Source organism: Sardina pilchardus, chromosome 5 (assembly GCF_963854185.1).
Source record: "Sardina pilchardus chromosome 5, fSarPil1.1, whole genome shotgun sequence".
NCBI lineage: Eukaryota > Metazoa > Chordata > Actinopteri > Clupeiformes > Clupeidae > Sardina > Sardina pilchardus.
Genome location: NC_084998.1, coordinates 20,873,735 through 20,885,636, shown reverse-complemented (window position 1 = coordinate 20,885,636; position 11,902 = coordinate 20,873,735). Strand labels below are relative to the sequence as shown.

General features: G+C 42.0%; 1 protein-coding gene across 3 annotated transcripts; it reads right to left on the bottom strand.

Annotated features, from left to right (window-relative positions):
* Window positions 1-1,033: 1,033 nt before the first annotated feature.
* LOC134080446 (eukaryotic peptide chain release factor subunit 1) lies at window positions 1,034-11,389 on the bottom strand. 3 transcript variants are annotated; one of them, XM_062536886.1, is made up of 11 exons: window positions 11,263-11,389; window positions 10,721-10,826; window positions 9,377-9,552; window positions 8,407-8,546; window positions 8,024-8,162; window positions 5,246-5,436; window positions 4,988-5,117; window positions 4,654-4,827; window positions 4,225-4,289; window positions 2,402-2,549; window positions 1,034-2,219 (listed from the first exon to the last, which is right to left on the bottom strand). In XM_062536886.1, exons 2-11 carry the CDS (start codon window positions 10,804-10,806, stop codon window positions 2,137-2,139), a joined length of 1,332 nt encoding a protein of 443 aa, XP_062392870.1. In that variant the 5' UTR covers window positions 10,807-10,826; window positions 11,263-11,389; the 3' UTR covers window positions 1,034-2,136. The 3 variants fall into 3 exon arrangements, with proteins under 3 accessions (XP_062392870.1, XP_062392872.1, XP_062392871.1); XM_062536888.1 differs by lacking the exon at window positions 10,721-10,826 and having other exon boundaries at window positions 11,263-11,362; XM_062536887.1 differs by lacking the exon at window positions 11,263-11,389 and having other exon boundaries at window positions 10,721-11,111.
* Window positions 11,390-11,902: the final 513 nt, after the last annotated feature.

The window sequence follows — 11,902 nt, the reverse complement described above, 5'->3', positions numbered from 1 at the left end:
GTATTTATAAAATCGCATGAGTGGCTGGTTGGTCCAGCGCTGACAAAGAGGGTGTTGTTTTCGCTGTGAACTCGATCGCGATTGGATAGTTACTGCTGCTAAGGCAAAGATTGAGGTTATCCCCAATGATTCACGCTTTTGGTAAAATCGCCAAATTGCTATCTGTCATCGCCGCTCTAGAGTAAGTCAAAGATGACCAACATACATGTCAGCTAATTGCCCAGAATTATTGACTCAACATCTCAGTAGGCTGCGTTGTGATTCGCACACACCCTGTCGAAGGCACTGTGCTCGTTCTTTCACCTGTCCTTCCTTAAAACTTCAGCAAAGTGTACAGAAAAAAGTAATCATACTACAATATTTATTATGTAAATAACAAACCACTTCAGGGCAAATTGCAAACAATGGAATTGTTTAATAGTTGTGGTCATTTGTAATAAATGATTTATACAAAATAGTGATGACAAAGAAAACAAGAGACAATGCATTTCTTAACATAAGGTTAGGTATATTGAGATGTTTTACAGCTCGACATCCCTTGGTGAGGTTGCCAGTAAAACCCTCTTAGAAATAAAAGGGGTCTTAAATCAAAGCAGTCACTGGTATGGTCCACAGCTTCAACAGCTAATGACAGTGCCAGGTCCGTCACATCTTTTTAGTCTTGCAGCAGACACTTGAGAGGAGGGCCACCTTCATCTAGTAACAATTGACATGTTCCCGTGGAAAGGCTTAGGTTCAATGCTGTTTGCTGCAGGCTAGGCTATGGAGGTTTTCTCAGACCTGACGAGGGCAGGCAGCTGGCCAAACAGAACTGGACAAAGCATCTATAAATACAAACGGTACCAAACATTCACTGCCTCACTCCTGCATAGTTTTAAAGTGCCCTCACAAACATACACATGCATAACCCACAAAGACATCTCTTTCCAACACAGAAGAGAGAGAGAATTTTGAAGGCTCAGCACAGATTCACAATCACACCAGTTAATATGCCAGGAAATACAACCCCCCCCCCCGCCCCCCCAACCCCACGGCTAAAATGAGATCAATCTGGCCTAACTGGTGAAAGCAGTCGACATCAATGTCAAAGCCTCAGCATCCTTTGTGCTCTACCATCTTAGACACTTTGGGCATTCACTCAGCCTCCTCCTGGAATAACAGAGCGCAAACCGGAGGCTAACTGGAGGTCAGCTTTAGGGTCCGATCTCTCATCACACTGCATGAGGGGGAACTCCACCTTTAGGAAGGGAGTGTGGCCGGGCATCGTATGAAGAAGCCCCTGCTGTGGGACTCGGAGAGCAGTGACATCCATCTTGCCCACTGCTCACCTGGGAAGATCAGTAGCAGGGATTGAGCTGGCTCAGAGGGCGCCATCAGTCACAGTGACAGAAGGAGAATGGAAGAGAAGGCGAGTGAGGAAGGAGCTAGGATGGAGAGACAGACGGATGGATGGATGGATGGATAGACGGCACCCGCGAGGCTATGTTCGGATCGACCACTAACCAATTACACAGAATCCAGAACAAACCACAGAGAACCGATAACCAAGCTGAAAAGAAAGGAGAGTCCTAGGGCACAACTGGGCTGAAAAACCAACTCCATTCACTTCAACCCTGAAGACCTAAACGCAGTAGTGCAAGCCAATCAAACTTCATAAACAGTGCGAAAAAGAATGAAAAAGATGGAAATAAAAGCAAAAATAAAACAAATCAACACAATTTAAAATAAGTTATGAAATGCAAAAGCAGTGGGCAATAAAAAAAGAAAGGGTAGGGTATAAAAAAGATTATTTTTACACAAGCCGATGCTTGAAGCCCATCCGTATCTTAGAGAAAGGTGAGTTTTAGGGGGAGGGGGAAAACTGGGCCTTTCTGACACTTCATACCTTCACAGAGAGGGGAGAGGAGCAAAACCTAGACTCAGTCCGACCCAAAAGTTCATTACTTTGTGTGTGTTCTTTTTTTAAAGTCAGGGATACAACATATATATACTATTATACTTTGTTTATGTTTTTTTTAGACTTCTCACATTGCTCCGTTCGTCCTCTCCAGGACTCTCATCTTCTCTCTCTCCCAATTGGTCTGGATGAAGCCTTACATTTGATTTAGTCATCGATCATAGTTCAGTCCTGACTACCTAGTAGTCATCCAAATCAAAGAACTCATCATCTTCGCCCTGATAATCCATTCCCTGGAAATCCACCCGGTAGCGCAAGAGCCCTGAGGAGGGAAGATGAGAAACAAATTAGAAAACAAGAAAACATTTTCATTAAAACTAAATGTGAAGAGAGTACAAAGCAGGGATATGCAAATAAGGGGCAAACTATTATGCTATGTGTGGCTGCCAGTGTTTAAAATGCAACAGTTCCATTCAGTAACAACAGAAAGAAATATGTGCTCACCCCCGATTCCACCAAAGCCTTTAACAAACTGTGACCCCTCTTGGCTCTTGTCGGTGACTATCTCCAGCGTGGCTCCAAACCTCTTGTAGTTGTTGGCGAACCACTCCAGCAGAGGCATACTTTCGATCAGCTCGTGCTCTTGTCCTGTCTGGGTGCCAATTGCACAGGAAAGATGTCAGATTAGCTGTAACCGGCAGGAAGTTTGCATTGGTTTTGGCTTGTTTTCTTTGCCTCTCCATGTCAGATCAGAAGGGTAAATGGTCTATGTACAATACACATGTACAATCACATCCTTTCTTTGCACAACACAGAATAGTGCAACCATTCAAATGTATTTATTTTCTTTGTATATATATATATATATATATATATATATATACAGTGAGGAGCACATGTATTTGATACCCTGCTAAAACAGGAATATAAAATCATCATTTGACAATTGATCTTAATGCCTTAACTCAAAAAATTAGTACAAATCAAACCGCCAAGGACACCAATTTTCTTTGTGATTGAAGAATGTATCGTAAATAGATAAATGTTTTCCTTAAATGCTAGGGGAAGGAAGTATTTGACCCCCTATGTAACCCTATGGGAATTTAACACATAGGGTTAACATAGGGGCAGGCAGATTTTTATTTTTAAAGGCCAGCTATTTCATGGATCTAGGATATTATGCATCCCGATAAATTTCCCTTGGCCTTTGAAATTAAAATAGCCCCACATCATCACATACCCTTCACCATAGCTAGAGATTGGCATGGTGCTTTTTCCAGTAGGCCTATTAGCCTGTTTGATTTGCATTGAGCTCAATGAGCATCAAACAGGCTAATAGGCCTACTGGAAAAAGCACCATGCCAATCTCTAGCTATGGTAAAGGGTATGTAATGATGTGGGGCTATCTTAATTCCAACGGCCAAGGGAACTTTATCAGGATGCATAATATCCTGAATCCATAAAATAGCTGGCCTTAAAAAATAAAAATCTGCCCGCCCCTATGTTAACCCTATGTGTTGAATTCCCATAGGGTTACATTGGGGGTCAAATACTTACTTCCCCCTAGCATTTAGGAAGAACATTTATTTATTTACGAAACATTCTTCCATCACAAAGAAAATTGGCGTACTTAGCGGTTTTATTTTTACTCAATTTTTGAATTAAGACATTAAGATCAATTGTCAAATGACGATTTTATATTCCTCTTTTTAGGCAACTTTAGCATGGTATCAAATACATTTTCTCCTCACTGTATATATATATATGCCATAAGGCAAATGTTAGTGTTACAGTGAAAAATGCCAAGAAAGGCACAAAGCAGTGGTACATTTTTATGTTTTATGTCCTAACTCTAATGAAACTCTTCAAAGCACCAACTGTTGGCAATTCTACCTCTGGATTTCACTCTGGTCCTTTCATGGACAAGAAAAATACTGGAGGGTTAGCTGAGGTGAGGTTCAATAGCCCTACTGATAGATGTTAAATGGTGCTTGTAAATTAGAGGCAAGAGTCTTGCATTATGCTTTGGTGATTTTCCATATGTGGCTAGAATTAAAATGCTCGACCTTTTCCCCCTCCTTTGGTGTGCACAACATACACTTCTAGGTCATTTAGCTTGTGGGTACCCAAGGAAGGAAGAACTGGGATTAGCTTGTACTCGGTCTGACATACTTAATTTCCCATGCTCCATAGGGGGGCATTCCCATTGTGTAATGCATTTAAACTGTGTACTCAACCTTTCAGTTAGAGTAAAACAAGAGCAACAGAGTTCAGAGGAAGACTTTGTATACATGTGACAAGTGTTGTCCTTTGTGAGCATTTTGTACCTCTTTGTCTGTGAAATGAGATTTGTCCTTCTCTTGCTCTGGAGTCAGAAACAAAGTCTTCTCGTCTGGGGAGCAGAGGAATGGGCAGAATTATAAAATGTTTTCCATCACGCAGTACATCTTAATTCCAAAACATTTTTATGCTGTCCCATCCATTCATTCAACCTTTATTTATTCCCGGAGATTCATTGAGGGAGGTTCATTTTCAATTAACCCGAGAGGACATAGATCCAATTGTGAGGACATGCAATACGGGAGGTGTCATTTTCATATAGTTTAATACCTTTATATATAAAGTCCAGCTATGATGGTTAAGTCAAGCTATAAGATAGGCTTACACTTAACTGACAGTTGAAACAAACAGTGCTTGACCCTTATGACACACTGCCAAGCCTTGCAACCCCTGGCCTATGGTGGCAGCTTTCATACCGTTCTCTGGTCCGTTGTTCTCGGCGCCATGGCACCGCAGAACATAACGCATGGTGTCCAGGTTCTCGTAGACTATGAGGATCTCCACCGCTCCCATTTCCAATGCCTTCAAGGTGTCCTCCACACCAAAACAGTACTTCCCCGTGTCCTGACTGATCTCATCGAAGTATCTTCCTAAAGTGGGAGAGTGTTCCAATCAGCAAGACATCAGTACCAGAGCACCACACAAAGCCACATCAGCAAATAAGAGTGTAACCACCCACAATTAAGCATTGAGCACAGTTTTTTTACTTTTTCCTCTTTTTGAGGAATCAGTTTAAAAACAGTTACCTACCGATGAGTTTCTTCTCCTGTATGAACTTGACATTGGACAAGACCTCAGCAGAGAGCTCTATGGCCTGGTTGAAGCCATTCTCTCCTCCATACGAGATGTCCACCAGCTTCAGGACCTTTGCTTGTAACCTCTATGCGGACACAGAGTACAAGACAACAAATAATCAGAAAAGGCACCTCAAATTTCTCGAGGTCACTAAAACATTTAGGTTAGCTAGTTACCTATGTTGGTTATGTTTCGTGTAAAGACGGCACTCACCGGATCGAACATGTCCGACTGACTTAGTTCCGTTTTGAAGTCTGCTGATCCGGCGAGTACCAGGCCGGCGACGTTGACCTTGTCGTTGGACACGAAAAGCTGCACTGCCGTCTCTGCCACTTTGCGTACGTAGTTGTGCCTCTTCTCCATTCTCAGACGGGCGAAACGCAAGGCAGACTGACCTCCTCTACCTGAACAATACAAGACAGCATGTTACATTCTTCTCCCTAGCTTAATGCATGGTGGATTACTGCAGAAGTGTTTTAGTTTGAGTTTGTCCGTGTGAGATAGTAGAATGTTTTAGTAAGGTGGTGAGGGTGGAAGTTTGACCGCAGAATCTCCTGCCGGGAATGCTAGGTCAAGGTGGGAACTCTGATATGGTAACCAAACTAACTGTAGTTGATATTGGCTGTGAATATCCTTAAATCATAATGGCAGGATGTCCAAAAAAGTAAGTAAATAGTTCATTGTATCAAAGTAATCTGTTGAATTGATATTTGGAGTTCAGAGAGGTGTGACGATCGTTAATTAAATATCTAACAAAACTGACAACAGTCTAAACTTTCAGGTCTAGTAGTATAATTTCTCTTCAAATGATTTGATCTTAGTAGACCACTCTCTCCCGTTCATACAGTAAGTGCTGAATTTGGAAAACATTCATAGGGTCATGAGGAGTAGATGAGAACAAAGAAGCATGCAGTGCGTACCACAAAGTACCGTTGCTTATAGGCCTGCACGATTCAGGGAAAAATATGAATCACGATTTTTTAGCTTAGAATTGATATCACGATTTTCTGCCACAATTTTTTTTCCTCGCAAAGTGCAATGTTTATTGCACACATGAACCATGACAAAAACAAAACTAATTGGCAGTAGCCTACCAGACATAGATTTTTTGGGGCATCTATAGCACATTGCCTATCACTACGAGCCTAAACATAACTGCATGGCCTTTTTTTTTTTTTTTTTCATTGAAGCCTTCATTTACATGTGTGTGGAGTTGGCTCAAGATACATTAAGATAGTTATAAACTGTCTGCAGTTACAGTCAATGTGCAATATCTACAAAATAAATAATTCATTTTTGATAGGCTAAATGGCCAATTGATGCTCCTTTTCTTTAGATACTGAAGTTTCAGTTAGTTGCAGGAGGGGAGTAGCATTTGTCCAATGTGTGCATAATGTTTCGAAATCTGTCACGTTCTAATGTTTATTGGAACCATATAATTATCATTTTGCTAGATGGTAAGCAATTACCTCTGTTATTACCTTAATACCTCCGCCAAGGAGGTTTTGTTTTCATCAGGCTTTGTTTGTCTGTTTATTAGCAAGATAACTAAATGACATTTTCAGGAAACGTCTGAAATGACCCAAGAACAAAACGATTAGCCTACATTTTGGGAGTGATTCGGATCACGGGTCTGGATAAAGGAGGCGCATCTCGGAGTGCTTATGTAGGCTACTGTTATGTGGGTATGGCGTCGCATTGTGCAAAGTGTCCGTAGCCTAATAGATGTCTGCGTTGTTGAACAACTTTCGGACCTCTTGCCTTGTAGCCTAGAACTTCATCATATTGCTGGCTTTTGTTAGTTAAGATTTCTGGCGTTTCCTCGCACTGCTGCACCGAGGGAAAGGCATAGGCTGCCTTGCAAATCACACGAGACTGGCCCTCGTCAAAGTCAAGTCAAATGTATTTATAAAGCGCATTTTCGTAGGCTATATATTTTTGTCTGAATCCAAAATACATCTACACCACTGAATGAGAGCCTGTATCGGAACGAGTCTCGTCACTAGTAGGCTACCTTGCTTTCATCAATAGCCTATCCATTTTTACTATCTCCTGTTGCACTAGTGACTAGTTCGTCGATGTTGCAGCATTTGCTGTTACAGCTGGACTCTCCGAACTACCGCTTTCTCCACAAGTGAAACACGTGACTAAAAGGCGCTTTGTCATTGGCTGAGGGTGAAGCCCTGAGCTTTGTGAGAGGAGAGCCGGGAAGGAAAAGCAGCGCTTGGGAGCGTTTTAAAAGTTTAAAGCTCACAGAAGAAATTAGCGTTTGTGCTGCATGAATTCAATGACTCATTAAATTAAATGTGAATCGAAATCAATGAAAAATTAAATCGCACACAGGGGTGAATCGAGATCGCGATTTTATAACGATTTATCGTGCAGGCCTAGTTGCTTATTCTAAAACATAGTCCATTAATGCCTGTTGTAGCCTATGTCCATTAAGCTACAATATTTCCAAACATAGCGTAAATCCACTGAGATTCCATCAAAAATGCTGAATTCCTTAGAAAATAGAGTGGAGTGGAGCAAACCTCTCTCTTCAACAGATATCACATAAGTTTGGCAAATCTTATTACTACATGGATGCACACTATAACAGCTTGGTCAAAAGGATGTGATGTGTATAAAGCTACAGCTCTAAAGCAGTCTGAAAAGCTACAACCATGTATTTGTGAATGGAATTGTTTGTAACAGGAGCGATCCATTTAAAAAGGTATTGCTGCTACTGATGGGCTTTAACCAAATCTCTACCCACATTGTGCGTCTGACCTAGGTCTGGCATTCAGTGCAAATGCACTCGCGTTATTACCAGGAGATTCTGTTCTCAACCTTGGACCCCAAGCACGTATGCAAGAGTGAAAGAGTGTGCATGTGAGAAACCGGGCATGTATTTAAGAGACGCTAGCCTAAATGCTGTGTTTGTACGTCCTTAGTAAGCAAGCACGTAAGTGAGCAAACGAAGAGACTGAGTGAGATGGGGCCACTTACCGTGTTTTTTGGGAAGGTCCACGGTGAACTTGTGAAGCACTTCTCTAGTGTTCCCCTGGAGAGTCCCAAATAGTGCACCACTCCCATCAATCACAATGAAGCCAAATTTACTGTCATCTGACAGCAATGCAGTAAGAGCCTAGAGTAAACAGAGCAAAAGATTAAGCTTGACTCAAATGACAACACAAACTGCATACCTTCTTACAAAGAGGTTATCCTCAAAACACACCCAAGGTCTCTACACGGTTCAGTGCAAAAGAATATTGCACAATTAATGGCATTTCCAATGTATGTGAATTCTAGGTACACCAACACCAGCCATCATGTCACTTCAAAAATATTTGAAAAGCTATTGAAAAGGAAGTTTAATGACTGATTCTTACCTCTGTGTGGAATTTGTTATCGCACAGGTACAGGGATGTGTTGATTGGTTTGAAAGGCTCAAAGTCAATGTTGACTTTCTTCTCTTTGCCCTCTTCAGTTACAATAGTTCCGCAATACACCACCAAGCCATTGTGTGGCACTGCATTAAAAATGAAATGGGCAAACAGATTAAACACCACACTAGGGAACTTGGCAATTAATAAGCCACCACTATCATCATCATCATCATCATCATCATCACTTATCACCATCACCATCATCATCGTCATCATCGTCATCATCATCATCATCACTTCCATGTTAGTGCCTTCAATGCATAAATCATTTTTCCCCTACACAACACACAGAAAAGCTCAACGGGAACAGCTCTGGCTGTTGGCATCAAAGAAAGCTAATTGGTAACAGCCACATTACTACTACTACTACTACTACTGCATTTAGCTGACATTCTTTTCCAGACCGTCTTACAGAGACCAATTACAGGGACAGAGCTCCTGGAGCAACTGAGGGCTTAGTCCCTTTCTCAGGGGCACACAGGTGTATGCCGGGAATCGAACCCACAGCTTTCTGGCTTAGTTACACTTCCGCTTGGAAGCCCAGTTTTAAGGTGAGGTCCACATGTCCAATACCATATTCTTTTTGGTCAAATAGCGCTCCTCATTATTTATGATGGGGGAAAAAGACCTTGTGTTCATAACAGTCATATGTAAATGGGAAACTAACATTGTGGTTGAGAGTGAGCCATTAAGAATTTCCAGCCAATCAACAAGTGGCTGTTGAACTCATATCAACAACCTCCTGCAACACCAAATCATACACTGCATTGACTTGAGAAATTAACACTTATGCCTGTCTAAACAAGTACCAGTCATTCTTTGTTCCAACGCTGAAATGGTATCTTCCACACACAATCCATACATTCAGAAAGAATATGGGTATAATAACACACATACGAACACAGAAACCCACCCTTATTGTAGAGCTTGAGTCTCTGTTGTACAGATGTGATTGCTCCTAGCACGGAGAGGCGGTTCACTCTACTTTTGATATTAGAGGCTGTGCCAAACTCATCAGCCAACATCTTGGCCACTCGAGAAATCTGGTCCTTCGGAGGAATGATGAGAGAGATCATACTCGTGCCATTCCTTAGGGAAAAAAGGAACAACATCCCAAATCAGTTTTGAGAACACTTTATCCACACACAACACCCAGAAATGGAAAAGGTGGGAAAATGGGGAGAACAAGCTATCGAATAGTAATGTCCATCAATGGGGCAATTCTATAAATGCATGAGAAAGTTGGCATGATCAATAATGTTGTTGCAAATATGATAGCTAGGAACAAACTCCTGGTTACACTTCTGACATAATCTGTATGTCTCACTGTATCACAATGTTTTGACATCTGAATTGAATCATCTTGCTATCGGTGGTCTTTTCAAAACGCACCATGTAGGCTATATTGTTGGCCTGGCCTTCTTCTAAAAAAATGCACTGGAAATCAACAGAAAAGAAAAGCAAACATTCCAACATGCCCTAATAAAATGCTATCCATCGTACAGAGTGCTACCCATATGAATACACACTGATGTACATAAGGTGCAGACTACAACTGTCACCAGAAACAAGTCCAGTTTATTAAAACCATATTCCAGGAGCAATCTAAACCATCTCGTGAATAACAGTTGTGACCCAAAATAGAGATGGAATACTGAAGTTTCAATGTCGGTAACTTCTACGTCGTACCCAGTCTATGGTCGTGCCACAACACCAACTAGCCAACATCTTGTATGAAGTCTGCTGATGTTAAAGGCATGGCAACCGTTTCTGTTTACCAACACCAACGTTTTAAGGTGTGTTACATTTAGCAAATCCTGTGTTAGCACCGGTCAACCTTCAATCTAGAGAACAGGGTAGGGTTACAAATGATCCCAAGTGCAACGCACTGCTCTTACAGGTCAAGCGCAAGGCAGCTAAGTTCAGCTGGCTAAACGCTATTAGCTAGCCATTAATTGTGAAATGTTCGGGCGAGGTTAGGCAATCTGACATGACCATGTCCTGTACATTATGAAAAGACACTAACGTTTAAACAAGTTTGACATCACAACAGGTTTAGCTAATGTTCACTCGCTTTAGTGAAAAACTACCCCCGTTCATCAGCTTGACACAACTTCCATGTCTTGCCCCTGGAGTAACATTAATGTTCCATAGGCTAACCAGCTGTTACAGTTACCCCCGTTGCCGTTCAACAACACAGCACTCAGCTACGCACTTCTACAACTATTCCAATCATCCCTAGGGTTAGAACACTTACCCTCTGGCAGCTTCAAGGCTTTTAATCAACTTCTTAATCTTCCAGATCTCCACGTTCCTGTCTGCAGCACTGGGGTCGTCCGCCATCTTTCTTGAATCGTTTCAGCCTAAAACAGAATGGCTAGCTATGTTAGCTAGCTAGCTAGCAACCTGGATAGCAGGCAGAGAAATTGTGCTCACCAACTAGTTACATGAGAAACTGAGAGCTAATAGCCAAAAAGAGTAAGTTACGATTCGATGCTACACAATTCCTAAACCATTCGCCGCACCTAAGGATAAGTTAGTGACCGAGTTAAATGACAACCGGACAAAAAGTGCGTTGAATGTGACACAAAATGTGTCTTGAGATCTTGCGAGCTAACTGAGAGAAGGCCTTTCTCCATCGGTTAGATTGGGAATATACAGAGACCTGCATGATCGATCACAACCCTCCCGGGCCCTAAAGCCCACCTATTTCACTAGTTTGCTTCGTGAGTAGGCCACGCGATTGCATTCGTAGGGAATCATCTAACTTCCGATGTCTCCGTTAAGTTGATGACTTACAGACTCCTTGGTATTTGTTGTTCTGTCGCGTCTCCAATCTCACTTCTGATGTTTGTACCTGGCTGCTTCTCCGACGTTGCCTCCCGAGCCGGTTCGGGCTTGCTGCGCGTGGTACGGTTTAGCTCACGTGGGGTGAGGTTAGTATTCCGGTTTAGATCACTTCCTGGAAATGGATATGCCCTTCTCATTGGATGAAAAGGAACGTGTAGGCGGGACTACGAGTTCTTCTGAACGTGCATCAGGCTAGTTATCGAGATCAGCGAGAAGAAGTTGTTTTTGCTGTTTATCACTTCACTAATAGTTTCATTTTTGTGTGTGCTGCCAATGGCATCCTGCCAGTAATATAACCTATGATGACGAAATTGGAAGGAATAGCGACGTTACACATGGACTTAATTTTGCTTATGGTGCTATGCAACTGCGAAACATGTCACACAGGCTTTTGATGGAAAAATGCTGCAAAGGTTTTCTTAAAAAAAACATGCCATGAGTAGGTAGGCCCAGGGCTGTAGGGTAGGCTATAGCCTACACAAGTCGCAGCTGTGTTTTGTGTCTTCCCGGGGTGTTCAGCTGATACCTCAAGTGGAGGTGACCTGCGGACGTCACAGAATTCTTTCACTTGAAGAAGTGTTGGCTCTGT

Excerpts from the sequence above, each read along its gene's own strand:
- LOC134080446 (XM_062536886.1), bottom strand. The coding sequence starts at position 10,806 with ATGGCGGACGACCCCAGTGCTGCAGACAGGAACGTGGAGATCTGGAAG. Across the intron at positions 8,163-8,406 it reads ATAACAAATTCCACACAGAG|GCTCTTACTGCATTGCTGTC; the intron begins GTAAGAATCAGT and ends TGTTTACTCTAG. Across the intron at positions 2,220-2,401 it reads AGGCTTTGGTGGAATCGGGG|GGCTCTTGCGCTACCGGGTG; the intron begins GTGAGCACATAT and ends TTCCCTCCTCAG.